This window comes from Rhizophagus irregularis, chromosome 14 (genome assembly GCF_026210795.1).
Source record: "Rhizophagus irregularis chromosome 14, complete sequence".
Lineage (NCBI taxonomy): Eukaryota > Fungi > Glomeromycota > Glomeromycetes > Glomerales > Glomeraceae > Rhizophagus > Rhizophagus irregularis.
In genome coordinates, this window is record NC_089442.1 from 4,108,649 (window position 1) to 4,135,045 (window position 26,397).

Here is a 26,397-nt window from a genome sequence, read left to right on the forward strand (position 1 = left end):
TAATCTCTCAAGAGATTCAATGACTTGTTCTTCATAATTAAAATGTTATTACGTCCTAATTATTATAGTGCTTTAGTTTTACGTTCTAGTCATTTACCAGCAAAGAATAGTTTAATTGCCTACCATAAAGCGTATCATCGGAACAATAAAGCCGACTTGACTGGTATGAAGACCAGACATATATGTTCTTTTAAATATTTCAAAACCTTTAGCTTCAATTAGTTCATATACTACTAGAAAATACAAAGAATTATTATAGAAATGACCTTTACAAGCGTTCTTCTCCAAAGTATATAAACCGTTAAAATACTTTTTTTTTAGAATAAAAGAATTATTTTTCATATTTTATTTATATTAGACTACAAAAGGAAGATTTTGATTATTTATATGGTCATTCAGTTGTATTACCCGCACTTGAACAAAAACGAAGAAAATTTCATCGATTATTCGTTCAAGAAAGCTTTATTTTCCGTAAAAAAGAAAGGTATAATTTTCATTTATCAAATATTTTTCATGATTTATAAAAATTAATTTTAATTTAAATTTAGTCGAATCATTCCTGAAAAGATTCTATCATTAGCAAATGAAGCAAATATTCCAATCGTGAAAGCGGCAAAAGATGAATTAAACAAATTATTAAAGGATGACAGGCCACATCAAGTAGGATTGTGAAATTAATTCTTTCTATTAGCGTTGATAATTCACTGAATATGGTGTTTAAAACTTTTCAGGGTATAATTTTAAAAGCTTCAAAACTTAAACCCATAAAAATTGCATGTCTTGGGAGACAATCCGATAAAATGTATTAGAATATTTTGTTAAACTGTATGTAAGAAATTTTGTGCGTTAAATTATTGATACTTGTAAAAAAATAATACATGCTAGGTATCAAGTCATCAAACCATATGAATCTCCTCTAAATATTTCGTATATTTCGTCAAATGGAACTCTACCCTTTTGGCTTGCACTTGATCAAGTTGTTGATCCACAGGTTAGGTTATTTCAACTGTATGTAATTATTTCATTATTCACTGTCGTTTAACATCAGAACGTTTAATTTGTAGAATTTAGGCGCTATTATTAGGTATGAAATAAAGAATTATTAATCTATTTTTTATAAAATAATATTAACGCATTTTTATTAAAAAGATCAGCATACTTTTTCGGTGTTAATGGGCTTGTTTTATGTTCAAAGAATAGGTTTGACTATTTATCTTTGATTAAAACCTAACGTGTCTAAGTGTTTAAAAGCCAAATTTATATATTATAGTGCACCATTATCCGCGTTCACATCTAAAGCAAGTTCGGGCGCTTTGGAACTTATGGATGTTTATGATGTTGATAATCTAGCAAATTTTTTAAATTGTTCATCACAAAATAATTGGATTATATATGGAGCAGTATCAAATTTTAATAGTAATAATTCTAATAAGAATTCTATATCTATTAATGAATTAAATAATCCTTTATCAAAACATCCCGTGATTTTAGTTATTGGAAGTGAAGGTAAAGATTAGCCATGACTTTATACTGTATATTATTTATTATATATACTTATACAAAAAATTTCTTAGGAACAGGTCTTCGTTCAAATATTTTGAATACCTGTCATTATTTATTGCATATATTATCACCAAATACAAAGAAGTCTAAATATATAGATTCATTAAATGTAAATGCTGCTACTGCAATATTATTGCATGGATTTTTTAGTAGTAAAATCTAACATTGTTAACTACATATAACAAATATTATTATAATTTAAATTATAAAATATTAGGTCTTATTTGTTAAATAATAATGATAATTAATAGTATATATGTAAAAGTGAGTCAGTAAAACACATTTAAACATCTATTTACTAATTGAATCTGACAATTCAAAATTTCATGATGCAAAAAATTATTTGAATCATTTGTTTTATTAGAAAATAAATATATAATCAATAATAATATAATAAAGATATATAATTAGTAATTTTATTTTTTTCAGTATATATAACATTTGTATTATAATTTATAAATAAAGACTGCAATTCAATGTATATAATTTATTGGCTAAGATATTATCATTTTTGGGTGCCAGAAAATAAAAAATTGATGTACTAATCATATTCTGTTTAGAAATGATCACAAGTTCTTTATTTTTGGAAAAATGTCATTGACAGAACTAATATAAAAAATGAATCTAAATACAACTTCAATGTGGTGTCAATATATTAATGAACTATACTTGTACACTTTTTCAGTGGATCCTTGATAAATATAATCTCTTTGCTGAATTTCATAATTTTCAACTGTCAACCATTCAAGAAATTGAAAAGAACCCCTTTCTATCCTTTAAAACTGATTTTTATAAGATTTTGTAAGTATTGTATATAATAGTTATTGGTTAGGAGAGTAAAATATCGGTCATCCCAAAATATTTTATCCACCATAACCAATAACTAGATTATTGTGTCAGTCACACAAAATTATGCTATTATTATAGTAAGAGTATATAAAAAGTATAACTAAATTGCAAATAAGAGAAAAATATCAATTATTTAGCTATCAACAAAAAATATCAGTCCGTCAAAATTTGCATAATCCTATTAGACTGACCAATAATCTGAATTATGATTATATTCACATTATACATAAAGTCATTAACAACCTTATGATAAAATAGTTGTCTGTCCAATATAATGCTTATAAAACAGACAAAGCTGAATCATTTTCAGATTTGGTTACAATACTGCTTTATAAGTTAATTTCAAGCTCCTTTCCAAATTCCAGCTATTGAATGCATTCACACATATTCAGAAAATTTGGTGTGTAAATTTTTCAAAAGTTAATAAGTTGAGCAATCAAGATGATATAAAAAAATTTGTGGAAGTCAAATTATTTTATGTAACTAGTAGTATTAAAACATCATAATTAATGTAATACTACTAAATTTAATGAATATCTTTCTTTTTATAGTTTACTTCTGAGTTCCAAAACTAATAATGATATTTGTTCATGGAATATTACACAATTTACTAAAAGAAATCTTTCGCGATTCAAATTTTGAATTGGTCTGGTTTCTGAGCTTGCTGTATAATTAGTTGAATCATATAATTCAATGTCTAATTTAAATAAAAGGGCGAACAGCAAGAGCACTTCCTCAAAAAGCCAATGTTGTACTAATAAAGAAAATTTGTGAGGTAAAAAACCAGATTTTAAACTCTTGAGTCTTGATAAACACAAATAATGAGATTCTTTTTAGTGAAGTTAAACCACCAAAATATAAAAACTCATCTTTATTAGTTTCTTAAGATCTTGTCAAGCTAGTGAACTTTCAATCTAGTACTTTGGATGAGTTAATTAAAAAGTATGGAAATAAAGTTAGGATGACATCCTTTGGAATGTGAGTTTATGGTAAATGCTTAGATTTGGTTTAGATTTTTATACATTTGCTAATACTAGGATCCCAAAAAATACATAAAAAGGTCACATTTGAGTTTGCTTAAAAAGAACTAAAATTTTTATGAAAATCTCTTGACTTTTTTAGATATTGCCAGCCTAAATTTTATTGTTCATTTGATACTGGCCAGTATTATCATAATTCTGGCCCTGAAAAGTTGCTTATTTTAGGCCAAAATCTTGCCGATTATTTATGACCTCCATATGTATTTTTCAAGGTCCTCTAACACTCGATTGCATTTATAAGAGTACAAATTTACATTTATCAAATAGACTTAGATTATGATGGATTATATAAGATGTATCTGGTTGCAGACATAGTTATACCCACTTAAAAATTCCAATTTATAAGTCTAATACCAATATTGAAAACATTTTACAATGTTAAAGTAAGTGACTATTGATTCACTCTCTTTGTAATTTGAAGGATTCTGTTTCTAAAGTTTTAAAAGTAATTACCTCTAACACTTCACCTTTTCTGTCTTGTTCTGATTATTGCAGATTACTCCTCCTTAGTTGTTGGAAGAAATTCTAACCAAAAATCACATTCTTAAAATGTACTTCACTCTACAGAAGAGTTCTCTACTCTCTAAACTAATATTAAACACTATTAGTAAATTTTAGACAAAAGTTAATAAACATTTCTCTTAAATTTATGCACTATGGTTTGAGTGTTTACAATGTAATAAATGTGCGAAATTCATGATATATTTGATTGGTTAAATGTCACAAGCTGAAAAATTTTATCATACCTGGCAGATGAAACAATTGCTAATTTGTCATAGATCATCTGTATATTGACAATATTTCTTGTACATTTTTTTCGCTATATATACAGTATATTTGTAAGTTATTTGATGCCGAATACTAATTAAATATGGAATAATTCTCTTTGTGAAGAATCACCGTATGAACCAGCCACAATGCTCATGTATGCAAATATGACCAAAATAAATTACTCTATTGCAGAATCATGTGAAAAATCTGCTATGCTTAGAGAGTCTTGCTAAGAAAATAATTTTAATATTTTCCCTTTTTTGAAGCTAAGCTTCAGGAAAAATATGGTTTGACTGTAATGATAGTCACTTGTCACAAGTTTGTTTCAGCAAGTCATGGAATTCAATAAAGCCATAATTATCAATTACCATAGATAATAATGGCTCAGATTCACAAAAAAGAATATGTCACCACCAATTTATGATGTTTGGTAGGTAGTAACAGAAAGAAGAATAAGGATCAGTACGTTAGTAGTAATATAATATGGTGATAAATAACTAATAATAAGGTAAACATGTATATATTAACAGTCGATACTGAATGATTATAAGCGATAATATATGATACAATAAATTAAAGTAGATCAAGTGGTGGGTGTATATAATTAATAATATAATGTATACAAATAATCAATGATATATAAAAAAGAAATAAATAATATAATGATAATAAACGATATGAAACGATAATAAATAATGCGATAACATGTAATAAATTGTGTATAAATAATTCAGAAGCAAATTGACAGGTTTATTTGTTAATAAAAAGAATATGATATTACTGCTTCAACTGGCACTCTGTAATATCCCGATATCTATCTTATAACAATAAAATTAGACGAATTCAAACTAAAACTATCCCTTTTATCTTTAAACACCGGTCTTTTATATAACATTAAATTTTTAGGACAATTCTATCCTTCAGACATAATCGTCTTTCGGCCAATATTGCCTTCTGGCCAATTGTGGCGATCTGGGCACATTTGTCTATACAGCCACTTATATTCAGCCACTTTATATCGCTAAGCTTCTGCTTTTTATCTAATCTATAAACAACTAAGAACGACTACAAGTAATATAACTAAAAATAACTAAAAATAACAAAAAGATAAAAATAGAATAAAATAAAAATAAAAATAATAAAAATAAAAAATATTCTGTGACAAATACAACTCATTTAAGTACTTTTTTCATTTTTACTTGTTTATATCATTAACTATGAATGAAGTGAATTATCAGAGGGCATTTTTTTTCTTGCATTTCTGCCATCTGCTATATAGATGCTGTTAAAATTCACTAATTACACCATTTCGGCATTTCGACATAAGCCGTAAATAATTCCGTACCCGTAATAAAATGCCGTAAATCGTAAATGCCGTAATGCCATAATACAGTAATGCCGTAAGTTTATATGCCATAAATAGACTTGCATAACTTTATTTTTTAATTAAAAAAAATCAAAAAAAAAAATCTTTTTTTTTTAGAAACAGTCCTGGCAGATTTTCTGGACTTTCCGGTAATTGGGAAAGGTTTCCTTTGACGTTTATTTTTAAAAAACACCATTAACTTCATTTAATTATTTCTTTTTTTTAGGAACGGTTTTGATGGACTTCTTAGGCTTTTTGGTAAGTCAGGAAGAATTTTCTTTGACATTTATTTCTAAGAAATGACATTAACTTCATTTCTTTTTTTTTTATTTATTAGAAATTGTCCTGGGCTCCTGGCAGATTTTCTGAACCTTCCAGTAAATGAGGATAGACATTTATTTTTAAGAAACGATGTTAACTTCATTTCTTTTTCATTTTTTTTCTTTTTGGTATAATAAAAAATTTTTTTAAAGAAAATAAGATTGTTGATTTTATTGTAATGAATTATTTAATATGACTAATCATAAAATGAACAATGAATAAATGAATTATATACTTTATTTATTATAATATTTATTTATTTTATTTACTAATTAATGTTTGTTTACCTTGATTACAAATTAATGTTTATTTAATACTAACTATAATGTTTATTTTTACTAAATATACTACATTTACTACTTTACTAATTCCTCATCATCAAGTATTGCTTCAAAATCAATATCTGAATCCTTATAATCTACAAGTTCGTCAGATTGTTGAATTCTTGAATCTGAATTTTCATCAATCTGTTCTCTAAAATCATTTAAGTTCATAATATCTGTCATAAGAAAATTATTATTAGTATCATCCTCAATAATTCCATCATTTGAAGCCACATCATCATTTTCTTCCTCATCATCATCATCAGTAAAAAGATCATCATTATTTATCATGGCTGTAGTTACTTCTCGCAATGCAGTTTCAAGTTCATCTTCACTCAAATTACTGCTAGAAAATTTTAGCTCTACCTTCGCATTTGTGATGTAATATGAATGTATCTGAGCCATTGATTCAAGCCGATTAATATCTAACCTAAAATATAAACTATTAATAAATTATATTAATATTAAATATTTTTTAAATTATATAAATAGCTTTCCTGTCATCCAATTTAATACTGAAAAGGCTCGTTCACATGCAGCTTGATGAGGAGTAATAGCAAATAATTTCAAAGCTAATTTTTGAATATAATTTTTTGGCTGTCTACATGTTGACCACAGACCACCAAAGTTCAGGTGTATCATGTCCATCTTTATATTCCATATCATAAGGAGATTTCTTTTCGCAATATGATCAAAGTTGTGCTAGTAAAATTGTACAACTATTTGTATTGCCACCAAATTTTGACCAAATTTTCATTGCAGTTAATGCCATTTGATGAAATATTTTATCTTGAAAACCATTATCTAAATAAATTTAAATAAATAAATATATTAAATAAAATAAAAACAATAAAATAATTAAGTTTACCTTGATATTTTGGGTGAAGAAAAAAAGCAACAAGATATGTATCAGTATTAAATTGTACCCAACGTTTATTAAATATACTAATACATTTTTTTTAAAAATCTAAATCCAAATAATTTGAAATTTGCTTAATTGCAACTGCCATCTTAATTAATTCCATAAATATTGATACCATATTGCTTGCATTTGCTTCAATAGCCTGAACTGCTCTTTTAGCAGGTGCAAGAACTGCTCGAAGTTGCTCAACATCTTAAAAAAACTGACGATTTTGAAGAAGGTTTTTTGTTGAAATTGCATTATGAAAAATTTCAGGTTGAGTTTCAAGAATCTAAATTATGATATAAATATTAATTATAGCTTTTATTTTAAATGTTTAATATTAACTTACATTTTTAAGATTATTTTCTAAATGAATAATCGAATCACAACAATCCCATGCAGTAGACCATCTTGTTTTTACAGATGTTTTTAAACCACCTCCTTTTGTTAAAGATTGAATAATATCTTCTTGAAGATGTGCACCTGCACGATATGATGTTTTAAAGAAAGTTATAATTGTTTGACATTTTTTAAATGTGTTTTTTGCAAAATCCAATTTGATAATATCACTTGTAATAAGATTTATATGGTGTGCCATACAGCGTATTGATAAATATAAGGATACTTTTCAGAAATTAATCTTCTTGCCATTTGCATAGCTGATTCAGCATCTGATACCACAGCTGCAAATTTTTTTGGTCCAATTGTAGTCAAAACATTTTCAATTTCAGTAGCATTAAAAAATCCAGTATGAGAATAAACTGATGTATCTTTTAAAGTATGAATATATTGCCTTTTACCTGGAGTAATTATTATAAAGGCATAAATAGATCTTTCCAAAAGATCAGACCATCCATCAACCGCTATATATAATAGAATTAAAATTTAAAATATTAATTTATACTTTTTAATTTGATATAATTTAAAATAAATTACCTAATGTTAAATCCTCTTCATATTTAAGTTCTTCTTTGATTTTTTTCAAAACTATTGCAGTTTCTTTATTCAAAATAGTTGTTGAAAGTGATGATCTTTTAGGAGGATTATAGGCAAAACAAAGACTCTGGACAAAATCTATAAAATAAGGATGATTAACGGTTGAGAATGGGATTCCACAACAAACAAAATATCGAATTAATGCTTGATCAATTCTATCCTTTTTATCTGCATCAATTTCAGCTGCTGATGAATCTGTATCTAATTTTTGTTTTCTATTTGTAGATGTAGATCCAATTGCTAACATCTCCATATATTCTGATTTAATAGCTAGTGGCACTTCCTTACAATATAATGCTAAATGTGATTTTAAAATTTCTGGTCTTCCTCTAGACCATGTTTGTATGCAGTAATGGCATTTAGCTGTATAATGACCACTATCCAATGGTTCTTTAATATAATGGTCCCAAACATGTGATTCTTTACGACCTCTTTTGACTTCTGAAACTGTTGAACTCATTTTTACAGCCACAGAGATTATGTAAAAAAAATGGGGTTCGCAGTTTGTAAGATTTATTAAATTCTTAAAAAAAAGATTATTAAAATCAAAATCAAAAGTCATGTTACCTTTATTTATTGTAAAAGTTTATGTAACACAAAAATATTTCATTTTCGAAAATTTTTTTTACAAAATTAAGTTCTGACTCCTTCCCCTTCTAATCAGTTTTGTAAACTAACAACAATTTACTGTTGATTAAAAATAAAAAAAGTAAAATTTTATTTATCTATTATCTATTATCACAAAGATAAAATATTACTTGTTGTCAATGTTTGATAAACAATAACTAGATCAAGTTTCTAAAAGAAATAGAAGTAAAATTAATTAATGACATTTCTTGAATATAAATATCAAATAACTCCCCCCTCCTTATAAACAAATGTAAAGAAAACCCTCCCACTTACTAGAAGTCCAGAAAATCTGTTAAAAACGTTTCTAAAAAAAAGAAAGGAAAAAAAAAATGAAGTTAACGTCATTCCTTAAAAATAAATATTCATGAAAACCCTCTTTCACTTACCAGAAAGTCTAAAAAATCTGCCAGGACCGTTCCTAAAAAAAAAGAAAGAGGTAACAAATTTAATATTATTTCTTAAAAATAAACATCTAAGAAAGCTCTTCCACTTACCAGAAAATCCAAAAAATCCGCCAGAATCATTCCTAAAAAAGAAGAAAAAAGAAATGAAGTTACTATCATTTCTTAGAAATAAGTGTCAAAGAAAACCCTTCTCCCATTACCAAAAAGTCCAGGAAATCTGACTAGCCATCAGGACGGTTTCTAAAAAAAAAAATGACGTTACTGTCATTTCTTAAATGCCAAAGAAAACTTTTCTCTCACTTACCAAAAAGTCCTAGAGGTCCAGATCTGTTCCTACAAAAAAGAAATAATAAAGAAACAAAGTTAATGTTGTTTCTCAAAATAAATATCGAAGAAACCCTTCCCACCACTTACCAGAAATTTTCAGAAAGTCCGTCCTGAAATTAAGAAAAAAAAATTTTTTTTATTATAAAAAAAAAATAGTTACACAAGTAACACTTACGAGCAATTACGGCATATAAATTTACGGTATTACGGTGTTAAATTGAATTACGGCGTTAAATTAAATTATGGCATTACGGTGTTACGGCATTTACAATTTACGGCTTTTCATTACGGCGTTACGTCATGTGCCGTAACTGTAAAAATAATTCCGACAGCACCTATAATCTGCTAAGCCTAGTCTTCTGTAAATCTACGAGTGTCAATGCGTATATATTAGCTTTGTGCTATTAATATTATATACTAAATTTCAAAGGGCCAGTTCTATGTTTTATTCCTCTCTTTAAATGAGTTCTACTACTGATCTACTCCAATATCTTGTATTAGCTTCATTTTTTACTTAGTTGGCCGGCCCTTTTTCACGTATTACTTTACAAAATTATAATAAAAATTTTACTTTGAGTTTTTAAAACATATTGTGAATTTTACAAGTGATAGTATTTTTTTTTATAATCTACTGCATCATATTAAGGGCGTGCCAGAAATCAGCTGATTTGAAAGGGCGGGGGTAGGGGAAGTATACATAAAACTGAAATTGGTCAAAATGGTCAAAATGATTTTGACTTGAGCCCCTCCAAAAGTTGAAATAGTCGAAATTATGTTATAATTATATGATTTTATAGTAAACAATAATATTAAAATTCAAAGTTAACTAATTCCGCATCCAGTAATTTGATTTTTATGATCTTTATACGGTTGGATTCAGCTCATCAAGAGGATTTCAATGATATGTATTTTCATATCTGTAGCATCAATATTAACGGAGTTATTTACGATTAAAATTTGGTATTAAATAGTCTTATAATTTTTATAGTAAATAAAATTTTAAAATTCAAAGTTAATGATCTCCGCATCCAGTGATTCCATTTTATGATCTTTACGCGCTTGGATTCAGCTCATCAAGAGGATTCTAATGATATGTATTTCATATTTGTAGCATTAATATTGTCAGAGTTATTCACATTTAAAATTTGGTATTAAATAGTCTTCATATCGGCGAATTTGATTCATTGTCTAAATATGTTGAATTTTATACTAAAAAAGATGCAGCAAAATTAGGATGTGAAATACAATAACCAGATAAGTAGATTTAACTTTTAAAAAATACAATTTAACGTGATATAAATTTTGGCCAGAATTAGCATAATTTTGGCCAGAATTTAAAATTAATATTAATACAAAAATGATATGAAGCCAATTCTAAATTATAGGTTTCTTAAATCAAGATGAACTTACATAAATTTAGATCTTTGAAATTTATTTTTTGTTTGTAATTACCATAAAAAATATTTAAACGTTAGCCAAATAAAAAGATATCTATAGACATAATAAAAAAATAAAAATGAATGTTTTTTACACTATCTTACTATCATAAAAAGTATCGTTTATTTATTTTTAAATTTGCAATTATTGATCTATGATTTGTTTTTTTATCTTTGGTAGTTTATTATAAAACTGATGAAGATTTTATTTAAAGTATTATAAAATATAGTAAATTTACATAAGTAAAATAAAGATTTTATGCCTTCGTATTATGAAAGTTAATGCATTAATATGTAACAGTTTGTTAATTGTTAGAGGCCATATATTTAATATGAGGATAATTGCTATCATCGATAAATTGATGACATCTAAATCAAAGAAATAAAAAAATTTATTTCTATATGGTTAAAAAAATAAATAAAAAAGATAATAAGTTTATCCTTCTAACTAACAGAGCTTTAGCAAAAAACAAACATACAACTTATCTAAGGATTCCAGGTCCATTTCTAATATTTCTTTAGGTTTAATGACAATCACGTTTTTTATTACAATTTACTGTACATAAGGTCCAGATGATCAAATAAAGCTTAAACAAATAAAATTTGAAACTTATGATGATATATATGAAATTAATTTTGGAATGTTGGGTAAAATAGAGGAAATGAAAAAAATTGAAGCAGTGGTTAAGTCTTTGGATAGGGGCCATATCTCAAGAGAAGCTTATCGATCTCTGGCACGAATTGAAGATCTTCCACGTGAAAATGTAATATGTGATTGCCGACAAAAAATCAATGCAGAAATGAAAAAAAAAGTTCTAATGACTCTAGTTGATTTGTTACAACCAACTGCATTTGAACCAATTACAGGAAATCCAGATATTACTGATAGTACAATTATTATGAATATGTTGGAATCAATTGGCAAAGGAGGACAGCGCCGTATAACAGATATTTTAAATTACATTATACCATTATATATTGAAAAAGGAATTTTAATTCCTAGAAGATCAACTTTATATATTCGAATTTCAGGGAGATGGTCGTAATGTGGGACGCAAAGTAAAACACGTCATGATAACAATGACATTATTAAATGATCTAAATGGATTACAGAAACCAGATAATCACTACACATTAGTTTTATATCCAGGTGCTGAAACATATGATTCTCTTAGAAATGCACTAGCTCCTTTAATTTCTGATTTAAATGTATTAAAAGAGAGAGGTTTTTATCAAATAGGTGGTAATCATTGGCCAGTAGAATTGTATTTCAGTTCTGATTGGAAATTTTTGGCAATTTGTTTGGGAATGAAAGCTGCTAACGTACAATACTTTTGTCCTTGGTGTGATTGTAGCAAAAATGATATTATTACTACGTCAAAAACAATTAACAAATCAATGGATGATATTAAAATTAATTACAAACAAATAAATGGCCACATCAAAGAACTATTATTTTATATGATACCACTACAAAATTGGGTAGTTGATGAATTGCATATTTTTTTGCGGATAACAGATAGATTATGGGAGTTAATGATTTCTGATCTTCGCCATGAAACTGCAGATGAAGAAATTTGGAAAGCCAAAATTTTATTGGAAATGCAGAGGCTTAACATATCATTTCAATTTTGGCATGAAAAAAATACCAATAATTTATTATACACTTCGCTGATGGGTCCAGACAAATTAAAAATCCTCAAAGGATTTGATCTTTTTGCTGTTTTTCAATCAATAACGAGAGCTATACAAATTCGTGCTTTGTGGGATCAATTTAATGAACTATATCATTTAATGCAAGACAAGAAAACAACAGGCAAATTTTTTCGTTATAAGGCCAAATCTTGGTTAGATGCATTTACAGCTTTTTCTACAGGACATCCAAATAGAAGTAATTTTGTTAGAGGTATGTATCGTGTCCAAGATATAACACCATACATTTATGTTTTATGTAATCATGCCGCAGAGTTTCTTGAAATCCATCACGAGTTTGGATTGGCTGCATTTTCATGTTCACCAGTAGAAAAAAAGAACCATATGCAGATGTGCCTTTATTTTCAAAATACATTGAAAGATGGGGAAATAAAAATTCATGAAAATGAGCAATCTTAGAAATGCTAGAGCATGAAAATTGGCAATTATATTTTGCATCAAATAAAGTTCCTAATTTTCTAAAAAAATCCAAAAAATATAGGTTACAATAATAGGATTTTATTTGTTTAACAATAAAAAAGAAAAAAAATTTTTTGTGATCAAGTAATTTTTATTATGGGCAATTGAACTAATACTATATTTATGTAATTTTTTTTCAATTGATAATAGTTTATTCCATCGTTATCATAATAAAAACCTAATTACATAAGTTTATAAAATTTTCTTTAAATTTGACATTAGTCTAAAAAAAAATGAAATTGAGCTGAACCCGCTTCAAATTTATGGTTATTTTTGTCTCTACCTCCCGTCAACTTCCATTTAACGGTCATTTCTCCATTATAAACTAATTTTGATTTTAATTTTTTTGCATTTTGATTATAACTGTTATTTTCACTTTCAGGCATATACAAACGAACAAAACTCAATTATCCTCCTCCATAATTGCGCTCACCCCAATTTTTGTCATCTAAGACTTTTCCAACTTCATCAAAGGCCTTTTCTCCCTTAAAGATACATAAATAAGAAGACCCACATGGAGAGTAACGCGTTATATGATTTCTAAAAATACCAACAAAGGCATCTTCACTACAATGTATCGAAAATACTTGTTTCCCAACAGCAGTATGATGGTTTTTAAGACGTTTTTGTAATTCTTTAATTATAGCTTTTTTCAAGTGTGAAAGCTCGGACTCTGAAACTGGTTGAATATGTGAAGGAAGTGTATTGTAAGATACATGTTTTAATGTTTCGTATCTTTGTAGACCTGAGCGATTTTTGAACCCTTTAACACGCCTTTTGCAGATTGAACAATATAACCTAGTTGAATCTCGGGTAGACATTACTTAAAAAAAATAAAATTCTATAAGTAAACGAATAACTAAAAAAAAAGTAGAGAAAACTAACAATTTCAGTAAGTTTTATAAAAAAATTATGCCAGTTTTATGCTGAAGTATATACCGAAGTTAGTTGGATGGGTTGTATAGTGGTTAGATGGGTTGAATGCGTATTTTTCATTAAGTTATTTTTGTTTTACGATTAGTTGAACGGAAAATTTTTTTTATTAACGGGTCTTTATAATCATATGACATAAAAACACATGAATGCCGATCATATTAGTATTACGTAAAGGACCGCTAAAGGCAACTTTGTCAATTAAATTCAAATGAACTAAATTCGCGCATATGTATAATTTTTATAGTAAATAATAATTTTAAAATTCAAAGTTAACGATCTCTGCATTCAGTAATTTGATTTTTATGATCTTTACGCGGTTGGATTCAGCTCATTGAGAGGATTCCAATGATATGTATTTCACGGAGTTATTCACATTTAAAATTTGGTATTAAATAGTCTTATAATTTTTATAGTAAACAATAATTTTAAAATTCAAAGTTAACAATCTCTGCATCTAGTGATTCGATTTTTATGATCTTTATGCGGTTCAATTCAGCTCATCGAGAGGATTCCAATGATATATATATCATATTTGTAGCATCGATATTTACGGAGTTATTCACGTTTAAAATTTTATATTAAATTATAATTATAAAAATCACATGACTATGATGTAATTTCGACCATTTCGACTTTAATTTCAACTTTTGACCTACCCAAGTTGAAATATTTCTACTTTTGGGCTTCATGTATAGGGAGGAGTTAAACTTCAGATCAGGTCTATATATATCACGTGATATTTATATATCTAAATATAAATGTAAGTAATTTAATTATTTTTATATAATTATTAGATGAAAAAAATCTCTTTCCTGAACACACATTTTTATGCAAAATTTTTGCAAAAATTTTTTTTATAAAATTCGTTCTTTTATTAAAAAATTTTTATTAAAATGTCTGGAAAGACTGAAATTTCACCTATTATCAAGGGAGTTCACTCTCAGATAGCTGACACTATGTCTGAAATATTTTTTGATAATACCAAAATGGCTTTAGCGAACTTTATAGAAAATGGGTTCTTACAGACAATGTTTTCTAAGTTTGGTGACGGTACTTTAAATAAAGCTACCCTTTTAATGACTACTTTTAGCGATGGTGCCAACGTGAAATATTTTGCAGAACAGTCCAAGGCCACAAATATACAACCTATGACTCTTTCGTTAATAATGCCTATAGCCTTTTAGCAAGGTGGAATGCCTATAAAATGGCACTTTACAATAACGAACAAGAAGCATTAGGACTATCCGATTTGGATGATTTGGATGATTCAGCCAAGGATTGTGATACAGATATAATAGAAAATATGCCAGATACACCTACATCAAATCCAGTTCTGATATTGCAGCATAAATTACCTGATGTGAAAATGACTCCTGTTGATTAGTCTGTTACACCCAAAATTTTATGGAAAGAAGAGATAAATTAATCCACATGTATTATAGATGATAAACAAGTTATGAACCAATCAACATCAAAAGGTAAAAATTTCCAGAAGAAAAAATCGCCAGCTAATAATTTATTCTGTGACATAATAGTATATGACATTCTATATACCTGGTCTGCTGAAAAAATAGCAGTATAACTAAAACTTTGGGACAACCTTATTAAGCTTTCGATAAAATGACAGCATAAATATCAAACTCTTAGGGTAAAAATAGCGTTGTCCTCTTTTTTCTTGCCACAGTTCAATAATAATTGGGCTACAGATTTAGGAGGTATACCAGTGCAATGGTTTCCCACAAGTTAGAGCTTTCACGAAAGAAAATAAAGAGAGAAATTCCAGGCAACATTCTGGAAGAAGTTACTACATGCACCTTGTGAAATGACTGAAGACTTACTACATATTTAAACGAACTTAAGACCAAGTCATTTAAGATTATACAAATAGGTAAAGGTAAGAATAGTGATCCAATCCTAAATCCGTTTAATCCGGATAGATCCTCAATCCGGATTGAATTCGGATATCTGCATCCTATAATTTTTAAAAGGATGATCTGTTAAATAATCCGGATGACTATCATCCGGATGACCATCCGGATGTCCAATGTTTGATTTTTTTTTGAACTTTTCCATTTTATCGTTTATAAAAAAATTTTATGAAATGGAGCGGTTATACAACCCCTTTTTATTTCCTTCTTTACTAATACTGAATTTTTTTTCTCCAATCCCTCAAATTTCTTTGAAATGTAATTACTCTAATAAATAAAATACAAAATATTAAAAATAAAATGGATGATTCTAACTATATTCAAAGTGATGATTTTAATATTAACATAATCGAACAAACCCTTTCAGAAAAAGATAAAGGTATCTAAATAAGCTTAAATTAAGAAATTTTTTTCAATAATAAAATTAATAATCATTCAAATTTTTATTAAAAAAAAAGAAACTGAAACAAGTTCCCTATTGAGTTCTATAAGCGGAAATCATGTAAATAAAAGAAAAAAATCATCATTTACGAAAAATCACTTTGAAATAGAATACAATATAAAAGGAGAACAAACTCGTACTTGTATAATTTTGAATAAAAATGGTAATCAATGTGGTAAAGTATATCGAAATACAGGAAGCCCAACTGGAAATCTTGTTGCACATTTACGAGATGTTCATCAAATTATCGATGAGGATAATGAAAATGCTCCGAAAAGGGTAAAATTTTTTGCTACAATTAAAAATTTATTTAAAGTTTTTTATTAATGTTTTAATTATATTTAAATTTAGCTATAAAATACAAAAATCACAGATTTTGCTCAATCTCGTCGACCTCATCCTAAGCATATTCAAAAACAACGAGAAGAATCAGTTCTTAAATGGATGTTGCTTACCGATCAACCTCTTGCTGCTATTACAAATCCAGCATATAAAGAAAAAATGTCCCATTTTGATCCTTCATTTGTAGTACCTGGAGAACAAAAAATTAAAACTATGATAGCTAAAAGTTATCAAAATAATTATGAAAATTTAAAGAATATTCTAAACGAAACTGCTGCAACAGTATCTCTTACCATGGACCTTTGGTCCAGTAGGGCTAAGCATGGATATATTGGTATTACGGCTGCATGTTAGAGATAAAGTATGCATCATCTCCTCATACTGCAAATTTAGTTGCTGAATTACTTTATGATTGCATTTCAAGTTGGGATCTTAATGGGCGTGTAACAGCAATTATTACTGACAACGGTTCTAATATGAAGGTGGCGTTTCCTATTTTAACTCAAAAAGATCAATGTGAAACTATTCAAAGACTTCCCTGTGTTGCATACACACTTCAATTAGCAATTGGGAAAGGATTGGCACCTGTAGAAATTTTAGCTGCACGTACAAAACGTATAATCAATTTTTTTTCAACACAAAAGCAGATAGAAAGATTGGAAGAAGTGCAGCGTAAGTTGGGATATGAGGATATAATGCGCTGTATACAAGATGTACAGACCCGTTGGAATTCTTCATACTATGCTTGGGATAGACTTTTTTATCTCAAAGATGCAATAATTCAACTTCAGACTTATTTATATACTAGTACAAATAGAGAGGATAAAAAGGATGGTACTAAACTAAAAAAAATCATGTTATCCATAGAAGAATGGGAATTGTTAGACAAATTAATTGATCTTTTATCTCCATTTGAGGGAGCAACTCGATATTTTTCTGGAGGTACATATGTAATGCTTAGTAAAATGATGCTAACTATTAAGGAATTCACCTTTGATTTAGCTACTGACTCAGAAAACCTGCCATCAAATGATGCTGATTATCTTAATGAAGACACAATATTTGAAGAAGGTGATGTTGAAATCGATAATGAAGAGATTATAAGCAACATTACCAAAAAGAAAATCTCTATTAAAAATCCATTAAAGACTGAAGGAATTTTGGAAAAAGTAAAAAATAATGTTTACAATGCATTACTTTATTACTGGGATACCCCCAATGATACAGGATTAATGGCTACTTTATTAGATCCGCATTATAAGGAGTTAGGTTTAGAACTAGAAGATAAAAAAATTGAAATAATTCAAAAACTTTGTGATGAGTTTAATGAGTTGAATTCTAATAACTCAAATAACACAACACCAATAGCACCTATAGCAGAGCCATCTAATCCAATCATACCTTTTTCAGGTGCAGAATCTTCATCGTGTTCACAAAAAGAATACCGCCAGTGCCGTCAAAGTAAGACTAAAAAACCGTTAACACCTGTAACCATTGATGAAGTTGATAGTTATTTGGCAATGCCAGCTGCATTGGAAGCAGAAGATCCATTGGATTGGTGGCGAGTTCGTGCAGGAAATTTTCCAAAGTTATCACAAATTGCCCGCAAATACCTTGGAATTCCAGCTACTTCTGTGTCAAGCGAAAGGTTATTTTCTCACGCTGGTTCACTAATTTCAGCAAAAAGAAATCGTTTAGACACAAGTTTAGTGGGTCAGATATTGTTTTTAAAGAGGAATATCCGTTCAATGGAAGTTTTTGCAAAAGAGTGGGACGAAGTTGAATAATATTAACCTTGAATTTATGAATTGTTATTTGTTAAAACCGTTTTTTTACTTTTTAGTATTTAAATTTGTAATAAATAACAAGAATATATGGAATAAATGAAATATTCATTAATATTAAATATAAACTACTAATTTCTATAATAATATATTAGCGGACTAATTTTTTTTTAAAAAAAAATAAATAAATTCTCCGAAGGCGCAAGCTTCAAGTAAATGGACCAATAAAAATTTACGAATCATGGATGATCTGCTAAAATTCGGATTGGGATAGATCCGGATAGATCTTAAATTAATGCAAATAAGGATTAATCTGGATAGATCCTAAATTAAGGATTAATCCGTAAAATTTCAGATCCGGATGGAAATCCGGATCTGCTGAAGAGATTTGGGATTGGATCAGGACCCAGAAATATATATACAGGGGTAGGGTACACAGATGCGTCGCCATCATAGTGAAATTAGACGGAGTAAAGTTTTGATTTGCGTACAATTTTAGAATTTTTCATCTATAGTTAGGTCATCAAGATTGCGTATTTTTTATCAAAATTTTTATATGTAAAAAATTAGTTTGCGTATTTTTGGCCTAAATTTGGCTAATCTTATATATATAATATATTTACTGTACGTACTTATTTAATTAACCGCATTGTAATATTTAGTATTAATTGAAAGAAATTTCTAAGGGTTAAAAAGTGAAATTTTAGAAAAATATTATTAAAAAAATGGTAAATTCTATTTTTTCACATTAGTATTTGGTTTTATAAATAATATAGAAGCCATGATAAAATAATTAATAACTTAATGTCTGAAATTTTATTTGCGTATTTTTGCAGGATTTTCAATATCAGGTGTCAATTATGCGTACTACTCATATAAAAAGTCTCTGCGTACAGCTCATAGTAAAAAAATTTTTCACCACCTGACCCCTATATATATATTTCTGGGTCCTATTGGATCCGGATGACCATTTAGAAATAGGATCGGATCACTAGGTAAGAAGAAGCTTGTTGGTTATTTCGAGAAATGGAAGGCCGTACGCAAGGTCTTAGATTTACCATCAAGTTTTGAGCTCAGAAGGGATCAGGTTGTCTTGGTGTCAACACTCTACGCCTAACCTAAAGAAAGTGCCCTCAACTAAAGACCGTTCTGGAGGAAAAAAAGCTCATTCCAGTAATGCGAAGTCAAAGAAGAAGGATGATAAATCCTTGACCAAAGCTCCTAATACAAGTAACAAGTTGAGAGCCAAAAAATGAAAGCATCTGAGAAATTGGACAATTTGAACAAGAAGGCGAAGGGTGGTAATAGTTTAAATAAGGAGGTTTTAGCAAAAATTTTAGAATTATTACAGAAATTAGTTTAGTCTTAACAGAATTTAGTTATTTCTACTAATTTGTACTTGCTATTAGCATAGCAGAATCCTTTTATGTTTAGTACCACAATTTCTTGAAAAAGGAACTTATCCTCTCCATTCTTTTTTGTTTAATCTGATGTGTTTGCCTAGATATAAGTGGAAGTGCTTGTAAATAGGTCCTTTTTTTCAGGAAGTTAGGGTTGGGCACCAGTTTTTCTGGTTTTCAATGATAGGAATTTTATTGGGCAGATTCGTCACTTTTTAGTGATTGCTAGATGCCCTTATTTGTATTTCCTACCTGCTTCACATAAAATAAATAAATAAATTTTTATATAATTATTATAATGCAATTATCTTGACTTCTAGTGATTCAATTTTAATAAACTTTTTTTAATTTATAGCTCTCATTTAGCTCTACAAATCCAGCTTTACAAAACAAAAAAATGTTTGTTCAAATTGAATCACTAGAAGCCAAGATATTTGTATTTACATTATAATAATTATTATAATGCAATTATCTTGACTTTTAGTGATCCAAATTTTTTTTTTTTTTTAATGATCTATATATACTTTATTGATATTAAGTTCATATACCATATAAACAAATTATCATAAGCTATATCCACCCAATAGGATGCGATCATCAAAATATAAATGATAGCAAAACAAATAAAGAAAATAATAACATTAATAAAATACAAATAAAATATAAATAAAAATAATAATAAAATAGAAAAAGAAAAAATAAACATGCAATTTAAAATAAAATTAAAAATAAAAGTAAAAATTAATAGTAAAAAGTAACAAATAAACTAAAATAAAGTAAGTATAGAATTAAAAATAAAAATAAATATATAAAAAATTAAAGTTAAATGATCCAAATTATGTTGTTGTTAAATCTATAACAACATTGTTAACAATATTTTTTGTCTTTTTATAAGCCCAACTTATACCACCAATTGTTATTAATCAATAAACACATCTGGTCATGAGCTTTTTTTCCCACTTTGTAACACTTTAATAAGATGTAATCTTCCTCTGATGGATTTTTATGTTGCGTTGAATCCATCTTAGATTGAATATCATCAAGAATTACTTTTTGATTTTCCTGTGACTCTGGTAAATTATTCTTTTTTTCTTGTCTTAGATGTTTAGCTTGTTGGTGAGAGGATTTGAAGTACCGATCCATATTTTCAGATATATTCAATTTATCTTTTCTTCCAATTCCTTTTCTTTTTTCCCTGCTATAGTAGCATTACATCTTGGCAGCCAAATTAATTCTTTGAAGTGAATAATAAAAGAATCCAGAAGTGAGGCCAAAAATAAAATATTCTTTAATTCTGAAAATCCAAATGTCTGTTTTGATATAGTGGATAATTTATTACTAATCTTGGCTTTTAAAGCTAGTGAACAAAAATCAATAAATTTATTATCATCATATTGTAATCCTAGTAACTGATTTAATTTTTCCCTTATAACCTTGAATGTATTTTCTGGTGAATTACTCAATTTTTGAATTATAGGAACTAAGTCATCTTGTATTCTGCTTTTAATTATAGGCCATAGATCCTTATTGGCATCACATTCAATAAAGTGAAATCTGTTTTCTTCTTTATTAGTATTACATCTGAGGCAAGCAAAATCTTTGTATATGTCTGGTTTTTGTTGGATTAGAGTGGTACCTATAGGAAGAAGTTTAGTAAATAATTTGACAATAAATATTAAATGCCAATGTTTTTTTGATGAAATACAATTAAATCCTTTATATCTATGAATCAGGTTCCAAGTTATATTCCAGGCTATTTGTGTCTCATGTCCATTAGTTTTTAACATTGACCATTCAGCTGCCACCCTAGTATTCATTAGAGTTTTAATAAATCTCCTTAAATTGTATTCAATTGGAATCTGTTTGAATGTTGGAAAATATCTAACTATTTTATTGCCATAGTTAAATCTATTATTAAAATAAGAGTTGCTGCTACACACGTTCTTTGCTAATTTATCTACCATTTCATTCATTGCATCTCCACTGTGTCCTTTAACTTTCATTAATACTAGATCCATTTTTTTTTCTTGTAAAAGAATATTTATCTTGAGTAGAATTAAAGAATTTGACTGCTTCAATAATTTCCTACTCAGTTTATTGTTTTGGTTATTTATCATGTGTATTGCATTCTGACTATCTGTATAAATCTTAATTTTTGCATTCATAGGGCCAGTGAGTAATGCCATAAGAATTGCCACTAATTCTGATCGTGTAGATGAAGGCCATAAAGATAAGTTTGCTTGAGCTGACAATGCAGGTTCATTATTAACACAAAATGCAGCTCCCATGTTTGAGTATACTAAATTAGGATCTTGTTTTTTCATTGATGTGGGGTATTTAGCTTAAGTGAACTGTCTGTATAATATTCAATTACTGTTCTCTCTGCTAGTATATTTCTAATTTCCATTAATCGCGATTTTAAGTTATCATCATCTATCCATCTGTGAATCTATGTCTTCAACTAATGGTAAGATAATTTCGGGATCTGGGAATGGTATTGTTGACCTATCATTGGGTACTGAGACATGATGGATGTGTGATAACCATTTGCTAGGGAAGTTCCAACTACGCGTTTTGAAGTCTTTATCTAATATTGCTACTTTACAGCAATCAGCTGGTATGGATCGTCCTGTATTCTGCCATCCAATGGTTCCGTTATCATTAAATCCTGGATGATAATTCACTGAAATCTTTTTTTTTTATTTTTATTTTTAAAATAAAGACTAGTACTGGGGTCGCACAATACATAGGAACAGGTACCTACAAAGTAAATCCATTATTCCAAGCTAAAGATCAACCCAACCTCTCAAACGAATCGAAGGGGTCGCCTAGCCTCGCTCCACAAGGAACGCAGGCTTAGCCACAACTCAAGCTACGAACCAAATAGAACAAAAAAAGACACTCAAACACTAATTTAGTGAGAGTTCCCAGTCAAAAAAAGAAAAAAAATTAATTCTACCTATTCTGAATAAAATCTATTATTCTTATAACTACTAAATCTTTAAGAAAAAAAGAAAGAATCGCCAGTGTTAACTGAACGAAATTGCTATACTAATTTTCGCAGTAAGAATAAAATTTCTGCTAAAACCACCGTGTTATCCTTATTACCTACTTTATCCCTAGACTTCTTATTGGACTTCGACTTCTGGGATTTGGGATCCTTCAACGGGTCTTTAGTAGATTTGGCTTGCTTCTTAGCACTGGTTGAGGATTTCTGGTCCTTCTTCTTAAGGTTAACGTTACCAGACTGTTGCATGGTTTTCCCAGGCTTCTTGTCAGGAACATTCTTAGCCTTTTGTTTAGTTAGTGCTTTCTTCAAGGCAGGTAAAGAGTGTTGACACCATTTCAACTCCAGAGAATTCTCCCGGAAAGCTTGCAGAGTTCCTAGGGCTTTGAGTGTAGCCTCCCAATTCTCGAAATATCCTACGAGCTTCCTCTTACCTTTACTTGTTTGTATAATTTTAAATGCACTAGCACCGCACGTTGTTAAAAATGGTTGTGGTTTATGGTCTGCCCACAAGGTAGCCATCGTCATTTCAACCAGAATATCGTGAATAACGGCTTGGAACTTTTTGCGTTATTTTCTTTCTCGTAAAGTCCAACTTGCGGGGAACCATTTCACTGGTATACCTCCCAGGTCAGTCGTCCAGAACTTGGTAAATTGGGGAAGGTAAATGAATTCAAAACTATTTTGACTCGAAGAGTCTGATATTTGTGTTGCCGTTTTAAAGACAACTTAATAGTTTTGCCCATAACGTTAATTCTTCTAAGATTTTATCAACGTCCCAGGTATACGGAATGTCGTATACAATAATGTCTCTGACTTGCTCTCGCTCGTCATCAGCTTCTCTGTATCCAGTCAGTATATGTGTAACCCAGGTGCGGATGTTTTTGCCCCCAAAAATAGGGTATTTTTTTTGTTCGGGGTTTGTGCCTCAGGATTTGCCGTAAATGATTGGTGTATAACTTGTTTATTTTCTGCAATACGCGCCTTTTGTTTATCTTTCTTCCAGGAAGTTTTGGGTGTCACAGTTAGATCAACAGGGGTCATTTCCACATCTGGCAGTATTGGGGGTGTAACATGTACTGGTTTTGGTGTAGTTTTCGGTGTTGATATGTACGTAGATCCAAATTTGTCATTAGCGGAGGGATATTCTGACTCTGAGTCACCCATATCACCAAATCTAGAATAGGCGCAGGTAGCAAAATTATCTCATGACCTGGATGAAGCGTAAAGGGCTATAGAAAATAATAGTGAAAGGGTGGTTGGTTGTATATAGTTCACCGCCGCCTGTTGGGCAAAGTTGTTCAGGTTGGCAGACTCGCCAAACATATCTACTAAAAGCTGTGCTTTATCCACAGGTCACTGTGGGTTTTTATCAAACAAAGTTTTGAGGAAACCGTTCTCAACAAACTGTCCAAGCTGAAATGTTGTATAAGATAAGAACGTTTCCCCTTCTTCTGAAACGAACTCTAAAAAGTCATCTACAGATATATTTTCAACTGAGTCTTCCATGTTCGACATTTTTATTTTATGTAAAAAATTTTAAATAAAGTGAAGAAATTTTCGTAAAAATGAAAAGGAGAAAGAGTTTTGCCTATTGACCATACATCTGTATCAGCTGTTGGCTCCCTGATGAAAATGATTTGACGTGCATCTGGTACAATATCCAGTAAAAAAGCCCAATGATTTACTTTGGCAAGCTTCAGATCATTAGCGATTGTTAAATTGTCTATTCTAGATGTACACAAGTGGGCTACATCATGATACCATTTAGCTATTCTTCCTTGTATAGGGAGTAGTGCTAATCTGCAATATTGTTTCCATGACATGAGATATGTGCCTCTAATAAACAACTGGTTAATATAGTATATTGGATAATGTAGGCTTTGATTGATCTGGTATATGTATTTTGTAAGCTGAAATTGTTTAAAGAATTTCAGTAGCAGTTCTTTCCTCCTATGACGCTCCAAGATGATCTATTGATCTGATCTATCGCCATTGATATGTCAACTGCTTTGGATATTACCAATGCATTAAAAGAAACATTTTTCCGAGCTTGGGGCTATATCCAAGGCATTGAGTGAAGTTCGCAGTCAAAAATCGGATCAGTAATGAGTGCATCCCTGAGTCTAATTTGTGTAGACGTTGATACATGTGAAGCACCATTTAATCTAATTATTAGATCTGTTATGTTATTGATGCAATAGTGTTTCCATGGATGGTCCATACCGAGTCCCCCCTCATGAAATAATAGTGATGAGGGTGTATTCTTAGGCAATTTCAACCAATTTTTAACCAACTTCATTACCGGGCGAATATTTGATTCCAATTTTGCTCTGACAATATCATAATTTGAGCCATGTACATTAGTCTAGGTATCAATACTCTGTTGACTAGATAGATACTTTGACCCGCTGAAACAAATTTCCTGCGAACTGTATTACAAAAATTATTGACTATCGTAGACAGGCGTTGCATCTACCTTCTTCTACTTGGTTTTTTGGAAAACCAGACCCCAAGGTATCTTATTACATCATTTGTGAATAGTTTGTGTGCGTTGTTCCACTGTCGGGTTGACAATTATCAATTTTGACTTCTTGGCGTTGATATTGATGTCATTAATCAAATAAAATTCATTTGTTATGTCTACAATCTTTTGCATCCTAAATTTTGATGATTCTAGGAACACTGTATCATCCATATATGCACAGATGGGAACCTGAAGTTTATATTGTGTCCAAGTTGTAGGATCGTTAATATCATTCTGCCAGGTGACTATCATCTCATAGCCACTGTCTTTAATTTGTTGTATTCCTACTAAAAGCGGGTCATAAAAAATTCGCCAAAGTAACAGAGAAAGCACGTCGCCTTGATCGATTCCATCATTTCCAATAAACCCATCACTTAAGCCATATGCTGTGGCGACCCTAAGAGATCTGTGTTTGAAAAGTGCTAAAATCCATGCAACCATAGATATTGGAATGTCAATATGAATCAAGGCTCATTCTAAAACCTCTAGCCCAACTGAATTGAATGCTTTTTTCATGTCTTGTGTGAGGACCCATAATTCTTTTTTGTTTTTTCTGGCATCCTCAATGAAGTTGTTAACTAAATGTATTACATTCTACAACAATTGTAGCCTTGCAGTGCGTTATTTTGTTTCAAAATGGCACTCAACCTGTTTGTGATCATCTTTGTAAAGGTTTTCCGAAAACAATCCAGCAAAGCAATAGGTCGAGTATTCCAAATGTTGTATTCAAAGTTGGTGGGCTGGGTATAGGGAGAATTACCGATGTTTTCCATGCCATAGGTACAAGCCCAGTTTGTATTGTTAAGTTTCCAAATCTGATTAAGAGGAGGACTAATTCCTCAGGTAATTGTTGTATTATTTTGTAGTTAATGCCGGACAACCCTGCAGCTGATTTTTTGTTTAAATCTTTAACTGTGTTATTCCACTCT

The 26,397-nt window shown here is 29.4% G+C and overlaps 6 protein-coding genes across 7 annotated transcripts; 4 read left to right on the forward strand and 2 right to left on the reverse strand.

Annotated features, from left to right (window-relative positions):
- Positions 1–42: 42 nt before the first annotated feature.
- Positions 43–1,726, forward strand: OCT59_006588 (uncharacterized protein; the record flags this gene model as incomplete). Its single annotated transcript, XM_025321377.2, has 10 exons — positions 43–163; positions 238–289; positions 359–484; positions 549–660; positions 732–802; positions 886–991; positions 1,065–1,084; positions 1,150–1,200; positions 1,271–1,506; positions 1,575–1,726. 10 exons carry the CDS (start codon positions 43–45, stop codon positions 1,724–1,726), a joined length of 1,047 nt encoding a protein of 348 aa, XP_025169081.1.
- Positions 1,727–6,266: 4,540 nt separating this feature from the next.
- On the reverse strand, positions 6,267–6,894 carry OCT59_006589 (uncharacterized protein; the record flags this gene model as incomplete). Of its 2 annotated transcripts, XM_066141353.1 has the most annotated exons (2): positions 6,267–6,663; positions 6,854–6,894. In XM_066141353.1, 2 exons carry the CDS (start codon positions 6,892–6,894, stop codon positions 6,267–6,269), a joined length of 438 nt encoding a protein of 145 aa, XP_065998148.1. The 2 variants fall into 2 exon arrangements, with proteins under 2 accessions (XP_065998148.1, XP_025169080.2); XM_025311702.2 differs by lacking the exon at positions 6,854–6,894 and having other exon boundaries at positions 6,267–6,524.
- Positions 6,895–11,571: 4,677 nt separating this feature from the next.
- Positions 11,572–11,976, forward strand: OCT59_006590 (uncharacterized protein; the record flags this gene model as incomplete). Its single annotated transcript, XM_066141354.1, has 1 exon — positions 11,572–11,976. The coding sequence occupies one exon, from the start codon at positions 11,572–11,574 to the stop codon at positions 11,974–11,976; it is 405 nt and encodes a 134-aa protein (XP_065998149.1).
- Positions 11,977–12,328: 352 nt separating this feature from the next.
- Positions 12,329–13,042, forward strand: OCT59_006591 (uncharacterized protein; the record flags this gene model as incomplete). Its single annotated transcript, XM_025323206.2, has 1 exon — positions 12,329–13,042. The coding sequence occupies one exon, from the start codon at positions 12,329–12,331 to the stop codon at positions 13,040–13,042; it is 714 nt and encodes a 237-aa protein (XP_025164113.2).
- A 467-nt stretch (positions 13,043–13,509) lies between these two features.
- Positions 13,510–13,923, reverse strand: OCT59_006592 (uncharacterized protein; the record flags this gene model as incomplete). The annotated part of the gene is made up of 1 exon (XM_066141355.1): positions 13,510–13,923. One exon carries the CDS (start codon positions 13,921–13,923, stop codon positions 13,510–13,512), a length of 414 nt encoding a protein of 137 aa, XP_065998150.1.
- A 1,008-nt stretch (positions 13,924–14,931) lies between these two features.
- OCT59_006593 (uncharacterized protein) lies at positions 14,932–15,422 on the forward strand (the record flags this gene model as incomplete). Its single annotated transcript, XM_066141356.1, has 2 exons — positions 14,932–15,088; positions 15,223–15,422. The coding sequence occupies 2 exons, from the start codon at positions 14,932–14,934 to the stop codon at positions 15,420–15,422; spliced, it is 357 nt and encodes a 118-aa protein (XP_065998151.1).
- Between the last annotated feature and the right edge of the window lie 10,975 nt (positions 15,423–26,397).